Below are 24,551 nucleotides of genomic sequence, written 5' to 3' on the forward strand. Positions count from 1 at the left end.
TTAAGTTATTGTAAAATTATATTAACAAGCAATCTTTCCTCAATTTGAAATAAAAAAATATCAGCAAATAAAGGCAACATAGGACAGATGTGTATAATGCATAATGTTCACAGGAGAAAAAAATGAAAGAAATTCTCATCACATTACAAGACTGCCGCTAAGTTTATAATGATGCCTACTAGAATCAGTTTAGAAAGCTTTGACTATCTCTGAATAACTGGGGAAATATATGTAGTCAAAGATTGTATCAAAATATTAAAAAAAAAAAGTTTAGGGTGGGCGAGAGGGGGTGGGGCCAAGGGGACGACCAAGAATACAGAAGGGAAGTATGAACAACCAATATGTAGGAGGTTAAAGTGGGAAGCTCTTCCACAGCCGTTTCATCATTTTGAACCAAACTGGAGATAACACAGAAGGCTACAACGATGAAGAGCACAGAGTGTTAAGCACAGACAGGTAAAGAGATATACACCACATCTTAAAGCAGGTGTCCACATAGAGAAGAGCAGCACTAGGTAGTATGTTGTACACAGATTCTCAGCGTTCATGCACTCACTTCTTCTGCCGAAGTCTGGTGTCCCTTAACAGAACGCAACAGCAATCCAGCTGCTTCTTTAAAAACAGCAAAGACAGCGGACTCGCATATCCGCCAAATATAGTAGAGGGAAAGTGATCAGATTTGACAATGTAGGAACCATGGTAGTCACAATAACAGCTGTATTCTTTCAAGTCTTTTCCCCTTATAGATCTCTTTAAATAGAAGGGTGGGGCGTCAGGAAGGATGGTACATTTTTCATAAAGGTGGCCGTAGAGTAAAAGGCAAAAATCGGAGTCATACGTCGACTGACTTTTGTGACACAGTATGCATGGCGAGAAGTAAAATGACAAGACAAAGACTTTCCAAGCTCACAATGCATATACACACTCTCCAGTGTTTTAAGTGACAAAAGCGGAGACATATCCTGCACATCTTGCAACACAAAGCAATAATTAAAAAGTACAAGAGGTAAACTTCAACCATTTTTTTCCCTTCGCTCTAGGGTTGAGGGGACTGAGAGGGGTTCAGGGGGGCTCTGCAAAGAACATAAACGTGTCTTGTATGCATTTTCAGTAGCTGGTTTTTGTCACACTCGGGCGGGGGGGGGGGGGTTTGTGATAAATGGAGAAAATTGTCCTTCATTTTGAGCAAGGAGAAGTAGTCGCCAGCCATTTCCATTTTCCTCTGATCAGCATTCTGGCGGTAGAACCGGTGGAACCAAAGTGGCGCCTGTCCCTGATCCGGTGCTGATGTGTTTGGCCGTGTCCTGTAGTGAGTTCAGATCCTCGGAATGATGGCAAATAATGTTGGGTCAGTTGGAGGGGGAGGGGTCACACACTCATCGTCATGGTTGGAGAGTACTATGGAGGCACAGAGAGAAACAGGTTCTCCTTCAGTCTTCAAAGAAAGGTGACAGTCACCTGCAGCTGCTGAAGAAAGAAGGCATACTCACGTTTTCGCCCTGAAAGGAGTGGAGGAAGTTTCCACTCAGCTCCCCGTCATCCCTTGGGGTCCCAGGAGGATTGCTAATGCCACTTAAATTGTTTGGAGAATTCTGGAAACACAGGGGGAACAAAGTTTTTCATCTTTAAGTGCTTTTCTTTTTATAATATCATCCTCTTAATGCAAAGCCTCAGAGTGTGGGTATATTTACCTTGTTCATTCCATCCATATCACCCGAGCCTGAGAACGAAACGACATGAAACACATGGAAACTGTTTGAACTCTATGACCCCAACAATCCTTATTTACATGGGTTCAACCTCAAATACATTCTGTTGCAACTAGGGCTGTCAATCGATTAATTTATTTAATCGTGATTAATCAGATGATGTCAATAGTTAACAGGCGATTAATCTCAAATTGATCGCAAATTTTTTTATCTGTCCTAAATGTACCTTAAAGGGATAATTTTCAAGTTTTTAATACTCTTATTAACATGGGGGTGGACAAATAGGCTTGCTTTATGCAAATGCATGTTTATTATTATTGCAGCAATCCAAAACAATGATAAATACTGTCAAGAATAGGGATGGGTACTACAGAGTACAGATTCACTTAACATCAAACGGTACCATGTTTCGGTACCTAAACGCATCCTTGTGACTGTGAGGGAGTGGAAGAGTAGGCGATTTTTCATACTTTCGCCCTGTAATAAAGTTCGAGACTGATCTGGTGGACGTCTCTGCTCTCTGCTCTCTGCTCTCTGCTCTCTGCATCTGCGCGGGAGTTCGCCAAACGGAGCCTGAAGCTAACGGGCGCGAGCACTCACCGCGAGGCAGAGCTGCAGGAGGATTCATTTGACGGACCCTCTCGCCCCGACTACCCGCCCTGTTTATAACCGTCCCTGTGTGTGTGAATGCCCAACAAATAAGTTGTGTGTCCTGTTATTATAAAGAGACAGAGAACTGACTTTTTCCCGTCCGCAGGCATTCACGTGTGTTAATTGATAAACTCCCGAAAGAGCAATTAGACGCCACCAGCACGAGTCAGCTAATATATCTAATCACCTAGAAAATCCTGTTTCTGTTCATTTCATGTTAAATGAAATAAATATGTTAAATTAAACATTTTTGAGATTTTATTATTAAACAAATTAACATCTATCACCCCATAAACACACACAAAAGTACCGAAAATTGGTACCGTTGAGTACCGGTACCAATTCCCAGGTACCGGGTATCGGTACCGTATCGGTTCAAATGTGAACGGTACCCATCCCTAGTCAAGAACAATCGCCACACAACATCAAATGTACTGCATGCTCAAAAAATATGCTGAAAGGGCATTGTGACCTGAATGTAACATTACTTAGTAATTTCGACAGCCCTAGTTGCAACACATGACATGATGTACAAAAGTTTACTCTCAACACCTTCATTTCTGAAGAACCAACCTAAACATGTGTGTTGTAGAAGTGTTGTTACCTAGTGACCCGTTCATGTGGTGTGGCTCCATCCCAGCCATGGCTCCCAGAGGTCCATCAGAGCCAGGGCCCATCGGGAACTTGAGGGAAAACAAGAAGGCATGGATTCAGTGAACACATCCGTATACAGTTTGCATCCAGCTGAAAGACCTCAGTATTAAGCAGGAGGTTAAAGTGATCAACAATGACCAGGAAATGAGTTCCAAAAATGTGCATGTATTTATTTCTGTTGATCTGAACTTGTGATAAACCATCACTTCAGCTTTAAGAGGGTGACTGAAACAGAAGCATACAGTATCAAGTATCACACACAGGGAACCAGTATAACAAGAACATTTGTTTTGACTCTATAAAAATCTCATCTGTACACTCCTGTGCAGAGAGCGACACTTGGTCATTGTGCCAGTGAAGCCATGTGAGTAAAATCATTTTCTTTAGAGCCGGGCTTTATCTATAAACAAAGGTGAAGGATGAAAAATACGATTAACCATTACGGGACACATATAAAGGTACTTTTTAGTATTTTACAACACATCCTAGACTTTGAATTTAGTTATGGTTTCAATGCGCGGACCATGTACAAAGTGCAATACAACAAAGTAGAGCTGGGCGATATTGAAGAAGATGTTATGACAATAACATTTTTCATATCAGTCAATATTGATAATTATCACAATAAACATTAAATCTTTATTTCATTTAAATTTAAAGGCAGAGTTTTGGTCCCGAGTCGAAATTCAAGACAGTTTGCTAGCTTCTATCTGGATTTAGTTCTCTGATAGGCTTCTCTCATTCGATGCGATACGATGCTAATTTGCATGATCTTATTCAAATTTACTACAAAGGTATATTAAATTGTACACTGTGTGTCATTTTAGTAGAGTAGTGTTCTGAGTTGTGCCCATCCCAGTAAGATTATTAAGGGTTACGGGCGGAATGGTATTATTCCCACAGTGCTATGAACGCATCAAAGTTATTCTGCGTTCAGTTGTTTGTGTTCTAGGTTTTACATTTTTTTTCAGTGTCGCTCGTTCCAGCTGTGTTTACATTCCGCTCCAAACGTCTTTAAACCCGCCTACCTCTAACCCTGCAACATGATTGGCTGTTCAATGCCGTCTTCTTCTTCTGTTCAATTTTAATTTTTATCCCTGCTGGTTGTTCTTCAGCTCCCAGTGAAAGAAAATGTGCTTTGGGATTTTTTGTTCCCTCTCAATATGAATATTATTGTTTCTCAATAATATTACCATAAACAGTTGTAATGCCACAAAACTCAGTACATCTACAACTGAGCTACAACTTGAAATAAGTAATAACTGTACCATTTAATGTTGTGTCACCAAACTAACATCATACATTAAGAAGCTTGTCTTAATAGCACTAGAACAGAATGTTATTTAAAGTAATTAAGAGGATTTTTTTTGAATCCTTAAAATATCCAAAAATAGCTCCATTAAAGTTTACAGTGTCAACGAAGCCACCCCATACATCACAGAGCTCTTCTTGGTCATACATCTGGGGAAATAAACAATAGTAGCACTATTAAAGAATGTTATGCCACCAAACCCACCTCGTGCATTAAGGAACTTCTCTTAATAATACTACACTTTATTTGGAAAAATTTACTTTTATAAGTTTTCAGGCAACTGCACTATCTATTGTTTTAGTATCAAAACAGTTGTTTAATAACTAGCAGGATTTGATTAATGACACTTCACCTCCCCATGGTAACCTAATTAAATATTTGTGTAGCATCTTCATTTGTTATTGCACTTTGAAGACGCTCCCTGCTAAATACAGTAACTGCTGGCCGTCACAGAAACCAATTAAGTTGTCCTTCTTGGACCTAGGAACACCTCATATATGCCTCAAGTGTTGTTCCTTCTTTCTTGCTTGCTTTTCATGCATAGCTTTATGTGATTTGCTGTCACTGTTGCAGCAGTCTGTGGTGAAGTGGTTAGCACAAAAAAACAAATTAGCACCAACTGTAGCCGGCAGGTTGTTGTTGAAAATAAAAAGCAACCACTGTTTTCTTTGATCCTCCGGTGCTGGGACAGGCGACAGACATTTGTGTTGGTTTTTGCAATCAACATCAGAGCCCTTGGAAAGTCTGCCTCTAAAACTTTACCATCTTAGCTTTACAACACTGAAGCAAAACCACAGTAGCACGATGAGGAAGCAGAATGCTTGAGGAGTGGGAGCAGTTTTGCATGCCTGCCTATGCAAATCCCTCCTGTACTTATGTCACCACAGGAGCATGTTCAAACTGTTTTGTAAAACCTGTGATATCCCAGTGGGTGGGCGACCCAAACAATGCAGAGATTCTTTAGCCTCCACATTCTCAGGGTTGCCAGGTTGGAGGAGGATTTAAGTATATTTTTAAGGGCAGGAAAAAATCTGTATTTGTTGTATAAGACCTTTAATACACCAATCATTTTAAATAGTTTTGTTTACTTTAGAGGAGTACAGTGGGGATCAGGTTCATGTCTGCATCTTACATCCGATATCTATCCATGGGAAATACATTTAAATCATATTGAGTGCGTAATTTGATGAAATAGGAAATTATTGTGTAAAATTGTATTTAAGGAATGTTTCAGTCACTTTAAGTCATACTGGATGTACCAAAATTCGACCAGAATCATCCAATGTGAGAAAGCAGAGATGGTCCGTGTTTTCTGGACTCTGTACCGACTACATAGATGTTTGATAAGAAATATTCTCCAATTAAGTTAACTTAAAGTCAGTCAGGACCCCTCTCATCAAAATAATTAATTATTTGAATATAACAAGTTCTATTTGGCGGTATGGCTCTGTTCTGGGAGCTCCCTGCCCTTCCATGTGCCTACGTGGAATGCCAAGCTTTAGGTGAGAAGAACACACCTTCCCTATTTTGCATGTGCATACATGAAAGCCAAGGCAGGGAGAGCAGTAGCTACAAGACCCCCGGTTTAAATAGAGCACGCATTTTTCTTTTTCCTAATTGGATGCATAGATGTAATCAGCTGAGCTGTCAGCTGGCGTTAAGAGCAGCTGCACTGTGGGTGGAGCTTGACTTTGTGGTCTGTCTGAGCTAATGCTATGTTAAATTCTTCTCTGAGACATGCATGTATTGACCAGAGAATGAAAATGTTATTTCCCCACAAGCTGAAAGTGGTCATTAGGCAAGTCCGTTTGTTGAAATGGTAGAGGTCAGGTGTTTTGTTAATGGTCCAAGCTTTTAATAAAAACCAGTGCAGTGACCCTCATTCATTTTACAAGCTGACCCGGATGTTAGGGTTGGTCCTTAAAGAAGGCTGATACAGGACTCTATTGTGGGTTGGGGATACTATCCTATACTATCCTGAGGATGCTGCGTCTTTACATTTTTACAAAAAGTATACAATAGAATAGAATAGAATAGACTGTCCAGTTAAATCAATCTCAACACTAGCATATTGTGTAAGATGAGGAGGATGAAAAAAACACTTACACTATTTCTGTTGCCGGGTCCAGTGTTGATCATGGTGTACAAATTGTCACCAGAGTTGTTTGAGTCTGGAAAAAGGTGAAACCATACACACTATTAATACTGGACTCTGCATGCAAAGAGTAATGTATCAAAGCTTCATTCAGTGAGGTGTTTACCTGCAGGGCTGGGCATGATGGGAGTACCTGGGGGTCCCCCGCCTCCAGAAGCGCCCTGTGGAGGATAAAGATAAATTAACATGTAAAATCTCTCTTTATTTTCCTGAGATAAAATACATTCAATTTGTGCAAGATGTCTTGCCAGGATGTGTTCTCACCCCGTATGCACCAGGAGATGGTGATGAGTAAGGCATCTGAAACACAAAACACAAACATTACAGACCAGAAATGGCTGAGTGCAAACCCTTTCTATACCTCAAAATGTCATCATTCATCATTTGATCATCCTAATACTATTATGGCTGTCTGTCCAACTGTCTGTGGAAACCGTGACACATAATACTACAATTACATCCCAGACCAGAACCCTGAAAATACATTAGACCTCAGCGGCTCTGAGAGAAGATCTGACTGCAATCTGACCCAGCAGTTTTCTTGGTGTATATATTTGGGTGAGTTTGTCTGCGCTGAAGTACTCACAGAGTTGGCGTTGTTTGGATTTGGCCATGGTCGACCAGTTCCTGGGCCCCTAGATTGCAAGACCAGCAAAGGTTTAGCCGGATGACAAATTATTGGGGAAGAATTAAGAGAAAATACATTTAACAATCTATAAAAGGGCTTACATGTTCACTCCTGGCATACCGGGACCCATGTTGTTGTGTGGAGGTCTCATCCCGCCACCAAAGTTCTGAGAAATCAAACAAAAATAAATATAAAGAAGTGACCCCCCCCCCCCCCCTGAGTCACCAGCAAGGGTGTATGTAATAAAATACCATAACTAGCTGATCAAAGCATGATGATGATGAGTGGAAAAAAACCTACCTGAGGGCCAGGCCCCATGGGTCCCATGCCTCGAGGGCCGCTCATTCTCTGCATCGGCCCCAAGTTAGGATGGCCTGGAGAGGGAAAGGGAAACTCATGTAAGTAGGGAGCCAGGAGAAAATGTATCTGGTAATGTTAGTGCTGTATGTTTAAGAATGGCTCACCTTGTGGTCGTGTGGGGTCCATATTAGGCAGCATCGGGTGAGGGCCTGGTCCTCCGCCTGGTGGCTGTGAGGATACAAAGACATCAGATGAAATCTCAGGTTTTAAATAAGGGTTTAAATATTCATTCTGGATCTATGTTGTTCATGTAATGGAGCTCTACCTGGTTGGACATTCTGATAGGGGGACCTCTTGGACCTCCAGCGAAACGAGGTGACATGAAAGACTGCAAAACAAACCAGATTAATCTGTGAATTATCACTGAAGGATGACATACACCTCTCATAATATGTACTGAATACACTAAAGCATATCTGCATGAATACTGAAAGCAGCATAAAAGCATTTAGCAAACAGGAATGCCAAAGCATGAAGCATCAGAGCTGGGAACCAGCATTCCCTAGTGACCGCAGACAGCAAAAAACAGAGAAACAGAAACAAGAGGGAGAGGGAGCGTTACCTGACTGTGAGGTCCCATCATACTGTTAGGGGGAGGAGGCTGAGGGTGAGGAGAGCCCTGTGGTCCAGGAGGACCCTGTGGCATCACATGAAATAGAGCAAAGGAGGAAGAAGAGAGGGGAAGAGGAGACAAAATTAGACAGGAGAGAGAAAGAGAAATGACAAAGGCGAGGCAGACAGAGAAGCAGGGTTACTGCGGCGCAGAAGGCAGTTGGAGTGCAAGACACAAAGTGTGGCGCAAATAAATGCACAAAATAAGACACTTAAATTCAGAGAAGCTGAGCAAGAAGAGCAAGCAAATGACGTAGCATGAGTGAGGGAGTAAAAAAAAGACACAAAGAGACTGAGAGGATGTGTGCTCTTTCGCCTGTCAGTCAAGACATTAAGAAGTCTGCTGCATGCAGCATGTTATCAGTGCTAATTTCCCTGAATTAACAGCATCAATTAAGCTCTATGCAATTAGCTGTATAACAACACTAAACACCGGCACTGTGTCGCTAATGTTGCTGATCTGACAGGGAGAGAGAGGAGTCTAATTGAGCCTCCTCCAATGGAGTCTGGTATGGAAAGTATGAGTGTGTGTGCGTTCATGTATCAATGTCAAAATGTCTTTCCTGATATTAACATGATCACATAATGAGTCACGCCTTTGTGGCTTCTAGTACATAATAAGCTGGTAGACTTAAAGGGAATAGTTTGGTCTAGTGGAGGCAGAGCCACGCTGCAATTTGATGTCGCCTCTTACAGCCAGCCCCACAACAGTCGCCTGCCAAGAGTTTATCCTCATGAGATATTGATTTACAGTAGGTGCTGCACCTTTCGATTTCTCCATTAGGGAAAATGGCTTGGCCACGCCTGCCTGTTTACAGCACTGGAGAGGCCCGGGCAGACAGAACGACTATGACGTTTACTATAAGTTCCCTGAGTAGAGTGGAGACACACTAGAAGCAGCATAGATGACAAAAATGACACATGCTGCTTCACATGAGAGACTAAACCTTGTTGGCATTTTACAGAGATAAATGCAGCTCTCGTTTTAATCAGCCTATGCATTGGATTTGGCTATTCTCTGGAAGCAGATGTATCACTATTTTGTAATTTGATAAAAGAGTAAATAGGGCGATTTCGATCTAGGAATGTTGTTACAGTGGTAGGATTTGTGCGTCTGCTGACCTGGAAAAAGCCAGGTGGCATGGGTCCTCCTGGCATTCCCTCACCAGGGGGCATCCCTCCCATCACAGGACTGGGAGCTGCTGCTGCACTCTGAACAAAAAAACAACAACAACATTATAACATTTTAATGTGCTGCCCATGATACACTGATGAGCTTAGACAAAAATCAATCCCAGTACAGACACGGGAACTTCACAATATTATTGAGCAAAGCAGGTTTAATCCCCTCATGACTGAAGTATAGGAACAGCTGATTACAGAGGAAGCACGTGTGAGGAGTCAAATATTCTCTCGCTCTGGTTGTTGATATGAACGGGTTAATTTAAATTGTACGACTAGGCTTCATGACCTTTGGCCAGATTTGTTAATTTAATTCCATGTAATTGCTGTTAGATATGATTTGACATCCATTTACAAGACCTTAAACATTTGTGGGTCTCGGGTATGACAGGGGTGTTAATAGAGGCTTCTTAACCCTGCTGATCCAGGATCCAGTGGATCAGATAAATATCAGAGGGAATCTCTGAGTCAGAGGCTCTAAAGTGCTGCTACACAGCAGGGGCTTGCTGGGCCGATTTCCTGCTCAAACCGCAGCCCTAATTCACTAATGTGCCATTTGCTTCGGTCACACACTCCTAATTGACTGGGTTTTTCTTCGCTGTAGCTGAGGCAATCTGAGATGGGCTAATGTGTTTCAGAGCAGAGGGGTTTAGCTTCCAAAGAACGGCTTTACAACAACAGAGGCTGCTTTAGTGCTTTATGTTAATGCGTATCTCGCTCGCATTAAAGCGTAGACATACGCAAACATGCAATGATCAGTGCAAGGATGTATATACAACAACCTATGCTCTAGCAAATAAAAACACTCCTCGTCTCTGTCCGGAGCTCTACAGACAGACAGCACTGGTCAACGGCCAACACACTCCCTGGTATCCGCTGCACCTCCCCTAATTATATCTGCTCAGGCTGCCACTGCAGGGCCACTGTGAAATACCTCAGCAGGGAGAGAAGTGAGGCCACAGAGAGAAGTCACGTCTCATCGGGCCCCACCACCACTGGGACACAGACGGCTTGAAAAGACGCATTCTCATCACGAATGAGTATGAGTAACCCTCAAACATCAGCAACATCTGAGATTATTTTCAAAAAATATACTGCTGTGAATATATACAACACATTTACACAAATTTACAGTCTCTGCTCCCTCCCCTGATCTGACCAGGTACTCCATACTATCACCCTCTCAAGTAGAAATAGTTGCTTTCGAAACTTCTGCATACAAATAAATCTAAAAATAGAAGTTACATTAAATATATCTGGGTGTAAAATGACTCAGTGTGACAGCTGGTTTCATACGCGCACACATACCCAGAGAATTATACACAGTTATGCTACTGAGGTACATTCAGCTGGTATGTTAGGTGGCTTTACGATATGCTGTATGCAAGATGAGGTTCTACATGCAAAAGGTTAAGTATTAAAATGACTTAAGTTTGTAGTGTTTTTGAACCTGTCACCAATTCCAGCCTGTGTCGGGGTCTCTGATGGAGTGTCAGTTTCCTTTACTTCTCACTATGGACGTGAGTGGTGCTGTTTCTCTCAGCATGACACAGGTGAGGTTTACAGATGCACATACCAACCACTCTGGCTATGTAATAAATCAAACACCTGAAATTCACAGAGAATATTAAGTCCTGAGCATAGACTGTGTAAATAATGGACGTAGTATCCGTGACATCACTCATCTGTTTCTGAAGCGCTGTTTTGAAGCAGAGCGTAGGCGGGTGCCATATTGGAAATGCTGAAGTCACCCTAACTAGTATCGAGCTAGTGTGATGTAAAGAGGCGGGCTTTGAGCCTCCTATAGCCAACAGCTACAGTGTTCCCGCCTGTCAATCAAGTCAGCTGTGCCTCTCATAATGGAAAACTCGTAATCTTAATACCTTTGAAATCCCACATTATGAAACAATGTGTCCACCGTACAGTGTATGCCGGGAGAGAAATGAGCTATCCAGACTACACTCGTCTTTTGAACCAGGCTGTAAACATGTTTATTTCTGCTGTAAAGATCGGCTTTTTTGTATTGGTGTGTATGTGGTTTCCGGTATTTCCTGAGCCAGCCTCAAGCAGACACTCGAGAAACTGCATTTTTTAACACTTCCGCATTGGCTTCCATTCTCACAACCAGAGGTTGCCGCTTGGTCCTGAGACACATCCATGTAGATGTAGTAACTGTGAATAGACAATGCATTGTGTAGCTCTTTCATCCACTTGAACACCTGGTCAAAATGTTCAGTATATCTGTGTATTACTAAAATATTTCCCCCACTATTTTTTATATCAAAGCTCCTGTGAGGAACTTTAGGTCTGTGTTGATTTTCGAAGCCGCTCTGAACTAACTGGTACCTAGTTTTCTTTGCTTGTTCTATCCCATACATGTGATGTTGTCATGTGATTTTGTCACATGAAGTCTTATCTTGATATATTTTAAGAGTCAATGTATCTCACACTGAGAGTCTTTGCTGAGGGGAATGTTTAAATTGGCTGTTTTTGCAGCAACATTTGTAACTCCTCTCGTCTGAGTCCTACCTTGCAACCGCGGGCAGGCATTAATAATAAAAATGTTGAAATTGTCAGACTTGTTGCTGGTGTTTTATAAAGATATATCAATGTTCATTTCATTTTGTTTCATAACCAGATGAAAACTCCTCACAGGAGCTTTAAACTAACATTTAGTAAAATATTTGGACCATTTAATATGATGTCAAAAACCTCCCTAGAGTAGATCTAAATACTGTTTGAAAGTGGCATGGTTTGCTTAAATCACTGCCTGTTCTAAAGAAATTAAACTTCCCAAACAATGCGCCACATGCGTGTTATTCAAGTCTCCCAGCACACAAGGTAAATATTAAGACGGTTCCTCTACCATTCAAAAGCACAAAAATCAAATCACTACATCTGAATGCTCGAATAGCTCAACCAAATTAAATGTGTTTTAATGTTCCCATGAGAGCTCTGTACAAACTTTAAAAAGCTACTAGCTAAATCTATTGGCTTAGTATTAATCCTACTATCCTACTACTGCATTGTGTTTAACAACCAGAACTAAATCACAGACATCATACTGTTAAAGGCAACTGAAAATCTCCATCAATATACAGCCTGTCTAGTTATCTAACACTCTTAAAGCTTCTGACACTTCCACAGATCTCTCACATTGTGCACTCTGCAGAGGTTCATGAGTCACTTTCACCATTTGCATTATCTGCTAAATGGGTTCATATTGTGCATGCCTATACATGTTTGGGTTCATATTGTGCATTTCTATACATGTTTTTTTAGTTCTAACCTCTCTTCAAATTCCCTTCTATTTGTGATTTGCAACTCACAGGCGAGCAAGTAAGCTGGCCCTTGCAGTGACCTCATTTCTTTTGATGAAGCAGACAGCTTGCTTAAGTCTAGCTGGTTTATGTTTGTATGTTTGGGGGACGTCTTACTTTAACAGCTTCTATCAAAAACATAAAAACTTCTCCAGCTCAGTCCAATCATTAATCATCCTATTTTTTTGTCACACAGCTGTGTTAAATACTTGATTCTGATTGGTCGATACTCCAAAGCAATAATTTGTTATTCCTAGACAGCAGATTATTGCTCTAAATACTAGGGATGCACGATCCTACTTTTTAGGTCCTGATACCGATATCGATACCTGGGCTTTGGTATCTGCAGATACCGATACTAGCCAATACCGATACTAGCCGATCCGATCCCTGTTTTGATTTAACAATCTCTATTCCTTAATGTGAGGATACAATCGTATTTGGCAACTTCAGGCTTTTCTGACTTTGTAAACCAAAATAAAGTTAACATTTTTAAACTGACAGTATCATTATTCAAGAGATTATAAATGTGTACCAGCAGTCTGCTGAGTGACTCTTCATAACCAATAGATATTGTAAACAAAGAAAAGCATGAATAGATATGCCATATGGATCAGCACTATATATCGGCCCCTTGTCACCGATATTCGATCTAGCTTTTTGAGTCCGATCTAGCCGATATCCGATACGAGGATCAGATCAGTGCATCCCTACTAAATACAGATCTCATCACAGACTCTGGTAGACTCTAATCATTTAAATCTGCTGAAAGAAGTCCAGTAAGAGTGACATTTCTTTACTGTTGGAAATAGGGCTGGGCGATGCTTCGATAACTATAATTATCGTGATATAATTTTTCTCAATATAAATATAACAAATGTTTTATAAACATTTTGCATATTTAAACCTGTAAGTGCAGCCCCCAATTACTGGAAAGGGAAGAGGCGCTAATGTGCCTTAAACGCTAGTTGCCACCAAACACTGAACAGAAGAAGAAGACGGCGTTGAACAGCCAATCATGTTCCAGGGCAAGAGGTAGGCGGGGCTTAAAGACGTTTGGGACGGAATGTAAACACAGCTGAGACAAGCGACAGCGACACTGAAGAAAACGTAAAACCTAGTACAAGTGAACACTGAATAACCGTGATGCGTTCACTGCACTATTTAAATGGAATGAAGATTATCGTGATAACATCTTTTTCAATATCACCCAGCTCAAACTGAAATAGGCAAAGGAGGTTTGACATGCAACCGATGGCTGTGACAGATAATTACAATATTGGCAATTTTGAAGTTAATGCATGAAGGAAACACAACAGATCACAAGGTTCCAATCTGCTATAACAACCTGCTCTTTATACATTATCCTTATCCAGCCATTACATAGAAAGTCCTCAGTTGGGATGACATTTGAAGGTATTGTAGGCACAGAATTCCCTGTTAGACATTTGTTTAAGTTGAGTTATTTACACGAGAAAGCCTTCACGTGAATCAATTGCCTAGTATACTTGATAATAATCTTTTTTAAAAAGGGTGGAAGGAGCCAAGTCAGAACTGTTTCTTCGCATCCATTAGTAGATGACCAATAAGGACATAAATTTAACATTCATAGCCACTTCATTATCCGCAGTAGACCTTGCGTAATAGAGCTTTATGTTCAACACAACGGTACCTGACTCAGAGCAACACGTCACTGAAGCTGTGGCTGTTCCTTTTTGTGTTCTTAAGATATTTAAGTTCCCGTCATCAGACAGGGCTGAAGAAGTCAAGTAAACAGTTTACCAAATTAAGAACCAATAAGCATGCCATGTTCCCAGGCCTTCATCCTGTCTCTCTAAAGACCACAGCTGTACTTGCAGGACCGTCCCTAAACTGTCTGATGCTGCTTTCGGGACTGAACAGGCTTTGTGGAAAGGGGGCAGATGTCTCAGCCGTGCCCCGGGCTAGAGGGGCTCTTATCTGGGGCCTTCCTCACAACTCCCCAGGGGATGTCCTTTAAAACAGATGAGTATACACCCCCTCCCCTCCCCTCCCCCCCTGAGCACCGTGATTCAGCCTGTATGTATATGTGTGTACTTCAAGAGCACACAAGAAATCCCAGCCAAACTAATTTTCCCTGGATTCTTGAATCACTTAAGGAGGTTACTGAAGCCCGGAGCGGCCACGGATGTAGTTCTGGTCTTTCATAAAAAAAGGCGAGAGAGAGAATGAAAGAGGGGGTCAAAAGGAAGGAGGAGGACAAGGATGACCAGAGGTTTATTTACAGGAACTGCTGAAATTAAAGGGTACAGAGACAAGAAGAGAGAGACAGACATGGGATGAAGATTTATTTTAAAAGGAGGGCAACACAGACCACCCATCTGCTGTCTTCTAACCTAGCATGCTCTTAACAGCCTCACTTCTTCCACTGGAACCAACGTTCAAACGAAACCAGCCCCAATGTTTAGCTTGTAAATGTTTAACCATCAATCAACATCATAAAACCCGCTCTGGGTCCTGACTGGACCCCCCCCTACGACTACCCACCCTCTGGTTACTTCTAGCAGGTCTCCCTTCCCCTTCTCATCTCCCTCTGCTCTTCCTCCCCAACCCCCCTCCGTTCTCTATTCCCTCAGCTCTTACGTGGTGGAGGATGCTGGGCATATGCCACAGTGCCACTCCCCTTTCCCTTTTTTCCAATCTGCCCCTCAGCCCGGTGACAGCCATCAATCAGCCGCCGACGCCATGGCGACGGGGCCCCTCGGGGAGCGTTCATCAGGCTCAGCGTGACTACGTCGGGGGCTTTACGAGCACTGCTGGCTAACGGAGCAGCACTCACCTCCCCCACACCTTTAGACAAAGGCTAGGGTCCAACGACTTGTACTGACAACACACACACACACACACACACACACACACACACACACACACACACACACACACACACACACACACACACACACACACACACACACACACACACACACACACACACACACACATGCCTGACCCCCAAAATCCACAAACGATCACAGGAAGAACCAACGTCAGAGCGGAGGGCGACCACAAGATGTCGGGAAGAAACAACCACACAGAAACTCTGTGATGCTCAACACTACAGACGCACACTGTCCAGACGGACGCTTTACTGCTCCCTTATTTGTTTAATGTTTTCCATGTTATGAAAATGGTCTCGGCAGAGCCACAGGATGCAACACAGCAGCCAAATATGTGTCTCTAATCTTTTCAATTTTATACTTCAGTGCGAACAATTCACACAAAATGATTTTGTGCAATCAATTCTTAAACACGGGCTTAAATTACAACGAGTGATAAGATTACAGTGATACGTAATCAATGCTTATAATCACAACTCTTTTCTTTATTCTGAAAATGAAGACCACAGGAAGAAGAAGAAGAAATGTGCTTATTACAGGGGCAGAGTCGCATTGTAGTCTCTCTTCTGGCTCCCAGGTCACCTGCCAGATCAGGAGGCCTGTTACCCTGACAACCCTATCTGCCAACAGCAGGACCAACATTTCTGTTTTAACCCATTCCTGTCCGATACATCACCGACTAACCTACAAACAGGAATAAGTGTTGGTCACCCTCTGAAGACTCTTTCTTCTTGATTGGTGTCTTTACTTCATTTACATCCGTTACATAACGCTTGTTTAATCTTTACTAAATAAAAGGCCGGGGAAACACACGGATGGGAGCAGCTGGAGCCGCTGCTGAGCAGTTTACATTTTAACATTTCGGTTCTTTGATCCTGAAGAGGGTCTTTTTGAAGTTATACATGAAGTCCTCCAAACGGGAAACAAAAGGCAATCTCTACAATGGCATAATTACCAAGATGTAAAACACCCAATCCATGCAAATGTAGAAGAGCTAATGTAAGAGGAGCAATGTGCTACAGAGAGTTTCACAGAGTTTGGATCCAAGACTGCCTTTTCACTTCTTAGGTTTCAAACCCATTAGGATTATATTGTTTCCCCTAATTTGTTTCAGTGAGTACTCGAGCTTCAACACATCAGATCAGCTCGGGGTCTTTCTTGAAAATTAAGTTTGTGTAGCAGGGGTTGTGTACAACAGATCGCAGGTTACTTTTGTGTCTGAACAACAGAGGCAGGGAGCTTGAGCGTGGTGCGGATAAGAAGGGGAGAGAAGCAGTCGACAGGTCTGACTCAGGACATGCTGACATCAGCAACATTTTCCCACTGGTTTATAAGGCTTATTGTCGGACGCATCATTCGGCACACAGACGCGGCAAGATGACAGACTGTAAAGTCAGGAGGGGAAAAAGGAAATCGTCTTTTTTTTTGCTGGAGACTGTTAATTACAGCTGTTATGAAACAAAGGGGATTAAATTCTGACCTGAACTAAGAGCAGAATGCATTTTTAGAAAGGATAGAAAGGCAGAAATCAGAGAGAGTTCTACTTTCGCTGAACCGTGTTTACTCTTTAAGTTTAAAAGGAATGACAATAAGCTGAAGTATGGCAGCTGAATCACTCTTGGATGGGAATGTGGGAGATATTGTCAGGACTTGAATGCTGACAAACAGATTATAAGGACTTTGTTCTGATAGCCCCAACAAATAAATTCTACCTCATTGCACAACCAAAGATGGAGACGCCTTGTTTACACCCCCTCTCTAAGCCTTGATGGCAAAGTTGTTGTCTTCTTTAGCAGGAGACGGAGCAATTTGTGCAACAGTTTCCCATGTAAGCACTGCTACTCACATAATCATGGAAGGCTTTCGCTTCGCTGGAGTGGTCACATGTCTCTCTCCTCTCTGGTGCAGCGCAATACAAGTCCCAGAACACACTGTAGACAAGACAGGTCATGAAGCACACACACACAAAAAACATGAACAACCTGTGTACATGTTTACAAGACGGCAAGGACATTGTTACTCACCACCACCAGGAATGTAGGAATCCAGGGGGTTCTCCGAGTGTGATGTTTTTCTCCCATCGGATCTGGAAAAAGGGAATTAAAATGATTATTTCAATGGATGTTGATCATATGTTGTGAATTTTCTGAATTAAAAAGGATGTTTCTGAATGGTTGAACTTTTCCCCCATAATTCCACTTACCTCTGATAAAAAGGTCTGTGCAGACTTCTGAGCTCCTATGTGCAACAAATACTCATAAACGTACAGAGCCAACCTGTGTGTGGGGAGAAAAATACAATTAAAAGGTTGATTTCATTAAAAATGACTCAACATTTGGACATAAACTTAAAACAAAAGGTCACATCTTTTGAACAGGCACACTGAGTATAGTCGGGTACAGGCCCCCTGAACAATGGCTGCCAAAAAGCCTGTGCCAAAAACATGAAATGGGGACACAGTTACCAAGCCAAAACCAGGTTAGGATCCACTACAATGAGAAGGTTGCAAGAAAGTGCTACATTTTTACGTCGTGATGTGAAACGTGGACACCAAGCAGCAGCCGAGAGTGTGTTAGCTAAGGTACAGTATCCCGATGGCAGTGATGGAGCTGAGGGAAATAAAAACGCAGCCAATCCAGAGCGCAACAGAGAAAACAATGTCCTGTGTGGCACGGCGGTGTTATTGTTTTCTCCTCTCCGTGCTCTCGACTGAATCATTGCAAAAAATATCACACGAGCCTGAACTAAAACACAACAATACAGCCTTCGAAATCAGTCGGATATGATGTACAAAAGCAGCAATTAGCCAAAGGTAGCAGAGGCACAGCTCAGGGGAGGAATGGCGAGCAGACAAGGCGGTTCATTCAATTCCTTTCTCGGTAGGAGGAAATCGCCTCCTGCTAGCCCGTCCAGCGAACAACAGAGAGCAAGAGGGAGAAACTTACGCGGCAAAAACACACAATAAGAAACGATTCTGAGCTTACTTTTCTCGTGCTTGGCTGTCCGACGGCACCGGGGTGCCTTTGCCTTTGGGGAACATTGTTTTGTGTGGGAGGACGCCCGCCTTCTCTTTCTTTTTCTCGCTATTTCATCTGTCAGATCATCGCGGCCGCGACCCTCTCGCACTCCAACCGCACTCCTCCTCAACCCGACGACTCAACCGAGCCTGGTCCGGAGGGAAGAGGCGGGGCCGGGTCTGACTGATGGTCGGGACAGCCAATGAGGGAGCGCTGTTCGAGTTAAGGTCGGCCTTCTCGTGCTTTCAGTTTGCTGTTGTTTTGACAATGATAGCCACGACGTTGCAAATAAGATCATTTTAAAAAGACTATTTATCTTTTTTTTTTTGCTCTCCTACTATTTGAACTATACCGTTTATTCAGCTAATAACAAATCTGATCCTTTCTCTATCAAATTAATTTTTTAATAAAAAAAAAATATATATATAAGTTGTGTTTTTCTCATTCAAATGATTGTGATATAAGACCCACATCATTTCCAAAATACAGTAGATAATATTCCATGGTAAAAACAGCAAATAAGACTGAAAGAAAAGTCAATACCACTATTATTTATTTATCTACTTCCTTCATTTCAAGGCAGTATGAGGAGTTTTTCACCAGCTGAGAAACAGGGTGAAACCAACACTGATGCCTCTTTATGATCTTCAAAAGCAAACAAAACCATAAACAACAACACTGATACCTTCTCTGTTGTCAATTTTAATGCCTTAAACCACTCAGAGGGGGTAGGTGTCAGACCACATGATTGACATTTGGATTTAGAAACGTCCATTTTTGGCTGTTTTAATGGCAAATAATCACATTGAGTGATAAATCTGGCTGTTAAAAGACAGCAGGGTGAGAATTTTGTTGAAAACGCTACTTTTGCATGTACAGAACAAGAGATAAGAAGTATCACTTTGTCCACAATGGGGCGCCAAAATTGATATAAATCAAAAGTTCCTCACAGCAGCTTTAAAGCTGCTTGGTAGGGTGTGAAAAACGTTGTTTTTTTCTGCTGGGTTTGGAGAAAAGGTCATAATACCCATCGGTACTCATCGGTAAGTCAAGTAATTTGAGACTATTGCGAAATCTCTGTGGATTCCAATGCCTTTGTATCAAGCAATGTTACTATTTCCTCGTTCCCGTTATGACAGACCAATCATAGCTAATCTCCAATCCTCTGTCCTGATTGGTTAAGGGGCGGCCCCTACCACGTCCTCTGATCGGTTATGAGTCCGGTACTATCGTGACTGCACACAACGATCTGTGTTGGGGGCTAAGAGGAAATATGGTTGGAAGGGGTAGTTTTGACCATCAAAGTCCCTCTCTCTCTCTGAACAGATGTTTACTCTGTGACTACCAACAGCAGCTTTAAAGGATTGTGATATAAGACCCACATAATTTCCCAAATACATTAGATAATATTCCATGGTTAAAACAGCATATTAGGATGAAAGCAAAAGTCAATACCACAATTATTTATTTCTCTACTTCCTTAATTTAAGTAAGAGTATGAATCCCTCAAGATAATGTAATGTAATCATGCTTAACTTATAACTCCAGAGCCAAAGGGGGTTATTTTCAGATTTTGTGGCCTTTTAATTGTCTCAAAATCACTTACTTAGGGAACCTAAACTAAGCTCTTGTGAGGAAACTTTTGTTTATGTCGAAAAAGTTGAAAATTTAACAATGAAACAATTAATGAAAAATCTGTTTCTTTAGCATGCTGGACCACCTCCTCAGAAACCTATCACCCTAAACTGGTTACAGGTATTAACAAATAAAATCAAGAAGATGTAAATTTGATTGTCATTGGTCTTGTTTGCTCTTGTAGGTCATTACAAGGCATCAGTTTCCTTCTGTTTCATAACAAGTGGAAAACTGTTTACTGTGGCTTTAAGTGCGAAAGGAGAAAAAGTCCTGATAAGCAGGTTCCTTCTATGAAATAATTGCTGGTTGGACATGAATGGGCATGATGATCAACATTAGAATATTTTAGGCTCCTACTTGACTGTATGTTGAATGTCTCCTTTAAGCAGCTCTGTAAACGAGGTCACTACAGTTCCACCTTAAAATGTGGACCTATCCGTGAACGCTATTGGGGGAAGGTCTCTCTCTCTCTCTCTCTCTCTCTCTCTCTCTCTCTCTCTCTCTCTCTCTCTCTCTCTCTCTCTCTCTCTCTCTCCCTCTCTCTCTCTCTCCCTCCCTCCCTCCGGATCTGTGGCGTTTGTGTGCATGAGTGTGATTACTAATAAGTTGTGTTGTTGTGGGAAATGAAAAGAACCACGATCCGGCTAACAGGGAGCTGTTTCTGCGCCGGTGTGTAGCCAATGTCCATTGGCACTCACAGGACGCGTCTCGACTTCACCGTGAGCAGTGACTCTTAAACTCGGTAAGCCGTTTTTATCTTGATTTACAGTTTGAAATAGGTTGTTTGTCAGAAGTGGGGACTTGACTTGCAGAATACAAATCAGACTTTAATATTCTGCCCTACTGAAGTTCCCATGTTCGTTTGTCACCTCCAGTGAATGTGGTGGTATGTCACATTTCTCTTGAAGTCATTGTAAAGGTCACTACAGCTCCTGTCATCGATAACAGGAATGGCAGGTGACCACTGCGCCCCACTAGAGCAGAAGTTACAGGCTTCAATCCTTCAATCCCTACAAGTAGTTTCCAATAATATCCCGTTTAGCTGCATGCCTCAAAATAGTTTGTCTGTGTCCTAAAATAGTTCCTGTCCCTTCTTGATTGAAACTGCACTGAAAGGACGAGTCTCAGCCTGCATTTAGTACAACATTGTGTTTAAAATGTCAATGATACTTATGTGCACCATCAAGTGCTTGATTGCATAAATAAGCCTTGCAAATTTTCCCTGATCCTTGAGAAATGTTGTGCAATTCCTCAGACCACCAACTGACTGGCAGATTATTTAAAGCGTCTTATGGTGCAGAAATGGGACAAATTGTGCATTGATAATGTGTGTTTGGATTCTGTAGTGAGCAAATTGAACTCAACACAACACAAAATGTGTACAAATTGTGCAGCAGAATCATTCAAACAGATATTCACCTCGTTCATCAACTTTCTCTCACAAGTGACAAAGCACATCATCAATAAAAGTCATTCAAAGGGGATCTTAAGTGTGTCATCCACGATTGCTGCATTCAAAACTGTAGCCAGTGTTTCAGACATGTTACAGATCTAATGTGAAAAAGATCCTGGATTTATTGCTGAATTTGATGAACCTGCACATTGGAAAACTTCAGAAGACATTAAAAACTATAATTTTAGTAAGCAATCAAGGTTCCTATCATAACGGAACTCCTTTGTTTACATTTGTGACACAGGTTATTCTTGTACTCATGATATTAGTGCGTCAGTACTTGGCTTGACATTAAATCGGACAGTGTCCTGCTTCTTGCTTGATCCAATTATCCTGTGATTCCTATCCATGTAGTTGTGAATTATGACGTCAGAAGGGAACCATGCAGACACTGTGCAGGACCTTCTGCTCATCCTGGAGAATGAAGAAACATACAGAAACCCTACAGAAGTCAAGATGAGTCAGATCGTCCTGCCTTGCCATGCAAACCACTGTGGAGAGCTGAGTGCAGGACAGCTGCTGAAGTGGATGGACTCCACGGCCTGCTTATCTGGTAGGAGTTGAGTTAATATAATCACTGCTCACTGGGAAAACAGAACGCCTTAAATAAGCACCACTGTTTTCTAAAGACATGAACAAATGTTAGATGAAGTAGTGGACAAACATCATTCATAAATATTTGAACATGTATGATGTTCTTTGTTTTGCTTTGTCTTGTACCTTTCCTTCTGTGCCATGTTTGTGCATAAAAAACCCACCTAAACTTAATTGTTAACTTGGCTTATACACAACTATGATAATATTTTTCTAATCCCTGAGCTGTATTGCTTGCGAAATGATCATTTTCATGATCCTGAATGAACATGCAAGTTTAACTGTTACAAAGTTGGATGCAAGAGATAATATCTCCTGTCAGTCTATAAGAAATCTAGTATCTCCGTCTTAAAATGTAAGTGTCATTTCTGGAAAAATCTGATAAAGACAATGTTTAAAGGTATAATGACTACACAAAGAGGCTTCTTGATGGTCCTTCCAGTAAAAGAAAACTGTGAGAATTCAAGAAACATCATCACATATTATTCATCTAAATAATGCACCCTATGTGTGATGGTTGACACATGTATGCATCTCTCATAAAAGCAAGTTTTGCAGACATTTAGAACTGGGAACAAATAAAAAAAATGCTAAATTGAAACATGTTGGAAGCTTTTCTACATGATTTTTTTATTCTGCTTGCCTCTATAGATGAATACATTTACAACTCATGACCTCTCACATTGGCCGATGCTTTGTGACTTTGTTTTTGTGTACCTTCTCCTCTGCCAGCTGAGAGACACGCCGGATGTTCTTGCATCACTGCATCTGTGGATGACATCCATTTTGAACACACTATAGGGTAAGATATTAACCTTTATGCTGCTCTATGAATGTGTACCTCAAACTGAGGAGGAAAGCCACAAAAAAGCAAAAATAGCTTGTGGTCACAACTGGAAGAGAAATCGTATTAAAACATCTTCTCTAGTAATACAAAGACATTGAAATTAATGCTAAAAATCTGCCAAAGCCTTTAATGTTTCTATTATTGTATTAAATGAATTTGTAGTTTTACTCTTATAACACTTCTAGCTCTTTAGCTCACATTTATCTTCACTTACAGGCAGAGAACAGTCGACATTAGAGAACAAGGTTGTTTTTAAACTCATATTTACACACAATGGACAACATGTTTGAGTGGAGAGGTTGCAATTGTGTTGATACTGTAATCACAGCTTCATATTGATAGTAAAGAGAGGCTTCTGTCTGTCCACTTTAGGGTGGGGAAGGTGGTCAATATCATAGCAAAGGTCAACAGAGCCTTCACGTCCAGTATGGAGGTTAGTGGACATTGTGTTTTATATATCAGAAGATTGATCAGTCATTCTGTTTAAGAAAAAAATAAATACATGTGTGTGATTGCATTCCTTTTAGGTTGGCATCTTAGTGACTTGTGAGGACCTTTACTCTGCCAGGCAGTGGAAGGTTTGCCATGCCTTTGCTACTTTTGTTGCAAGAAGAACTGAAGCCGGGAAGGTAAACTTAGAAACATCAACAATAGACACTTAACTGTTCCACTGAAGCTGATTTGAACATCCTTTGGGTTTGTGTGTGTTATGTGTGCACAGGTTCAGCTGAAACAGGTGACTCCCCGCACACAAATGGAGCAGATGGAGTACAGCCTGGCAGCAGAGCGGAGGAGGATGAGGCTCATCCACGCTGAGATCATTACAGACCTGCTGAGCAGCAGCACAGCTCAGCTGGGTACAGGCTGCAGACACTGGGCTTTATAACACAGCACTTGGCTGAGATTCTGCACCACTAAAGCTCCTTGTTTTTTTGTGCTCCTACCAGGAGAGTGCCAGGAGTTTCAGGATGCTGTGCCAGCCGAGCGGACACGAGTGGAGAGTGTGGAGCTGGTGCTACCGCCACATGCCAACCACCAGGTCAGCACCTTTGGGGGGCAGATCATGGCCTGGATGGAGAATGTGGCTACAATTGCAGCAAGGTAAAGGCTGCGTTTTTATTTGTTCATTCTTTATAGTATATAAAAATGCTTTAAAAAATAAGTGTTGTTTTGAGAAATAATCAGAATCATTCTTGTATGTATCTTTCTTTCAAATATGACACTACAGCTATAAGCTAGTTAGCGTAGTCTAGCATGACAACTGGAAACATTGGGGGGAAAACTAGCATGACCACAAAGAAAGTCTAAGTCAAGAAAGGTGAAGTTGTGGATTTGTGGGTACAGCTTTGTTTCGCAGCTTGAAAACAACAACAACAGAGAATCCAGGAAGTCACTGCACTCCGTCAAGAAACAGTGCCTCTCTAAAAGTTCCCATTAAACCAATTATAGTCTCTTTACACTTGAGTATTTGTACCGATGAAACAATCAAGAAAAACAATGGTAATAATTGGGCTAAAAGATAATGGTAGATAATGATTCTCACCTT

At 41.6% G+C, this 24,551-nt stretch overlaps 2 protein-coding genes across 5 annotated transcripts in view; one reads left to right on the top strand and one right to left on the bottom strand.

The window, feature by feature from the left end:
- ssbp3b (single stranded DNA binding protein 3b) lies at positions 1–18,602 on the bottom strand. 2 transcript variants are annotated; one of them, XM_034704191.1, is made up of 18 exons: positions 18,444–18,602; positions 17,663–17,735; positions 17,484–17,545; positions 17,306–17,390; positions 9,204–9,293; positions 8,032–8,106; positions 7,735–7,797; positions 7,574–7,637; positions 7,410–7,483; positions 7,211–7,275; positions 7,068–7,116; positions 6,746–6,781; positions 6,588–6,642; positions 6,433–6,497; positions 2,965–3,043; positions 1,692–1,720; positions 1,491–1,592; positions 1–1,398 (listed from the first exon to the last, which is right to left on the bottom strand). In XM_034704191.1, exons 1-18 carry the CDS (start codon positions 18,497–18,499, stop codon positions 1,369–1,371), a joined length of 1,152 nt encoding a protein of 383 aa, XP_034560082.1. In that variant the 5' UTR covers positions 18,500–18,602; the 3' UTR covers positions 1–1,368. The 2 variants fall into 2 exon arrangements, with proteins under 2 accessions (XP_034560082.1, XP_034560090.1); XM_034704199.1 differs by lacking the exon at positions 8,032–8,106 and having other exon boundaries at positions 3–1,398.
- acot11b (acyl-CoA thioesterase 11b) overlaps positions 18,225–24,551 on the top strand; it is a 12,038-nt gene continuing 5,711 nt past the window's right edge. For 2 of the 3 annotated variants that reach the window (XM_034704153.1, XM_034704168.1), the window contains exons 1-7: positions 20,660–20,853; positions 21,919–22,117; positions 22,891–22,960; positions 23,378–23,438; positions 23,533–23,634; positions 23,727–23,862; positions 23,953–24,106. In XM_034704153.1, the coding sequence (XP_034560044.1) occupies positions 21,928–22,117; positions 22,891–22,960; positions 23,378–23,438; positions 23,533–23,634; positions 23,727–23,862; positions 23,953–24,106 (713 nt within the window). In that variant the 5' untranslated portion in view covers positions 20,660–20,853; positions 21,919–21,927. Of the gene's footprint in view, positions 18,704–20,659; positions 20,854–21,918; positions 22,118–22,890; positions 22,961–23,377; positions 23,439–23,532; positions 23,635–23,726; positions 23,863–23,952; positions 24,107–24,551 lie in introns of those variants that run through there. The other variant, XM_034704160.1, reaches the window with a different exon arrangement.

This window comes from Notolabrus celidotus, chromosome 2, assembly GCF_009762535.1.
Source record: "Notolabrus celidotus isolate fNotCel1 chromosome 2, fNotCel1.pri, whole genome shotgun sequence".
NCBI lineage: Eukaryota > Metazoa > Chordata > Actinopteri > Labriformes > Labridae > Notolabrus > Notolabrus celidotus.

Coding starts and splice junctions, on each gene's coding strand:
- ssbp3b (XM_034704191.1), bottom strand. CDS start 18,499: ATGTTCCCCAAAGGCAAAGGCACCCCGGTGCCGTCGGACAGCCAAGCA. Junction 17,736..18,443: donor GACAGCCAAGCACGAGAAAA/GTAAGCTCAGAA, acceptor CCCCACACACAG/GTTGGCTCTGTACGTTTATG. Junction 17,391..17,483: donor TTCCTACATTCCTGGTGGTG/GTGAGTAACAAT, acceptor TCTTGTCTACAG/TGTGTTCTGGGACTTGTATT.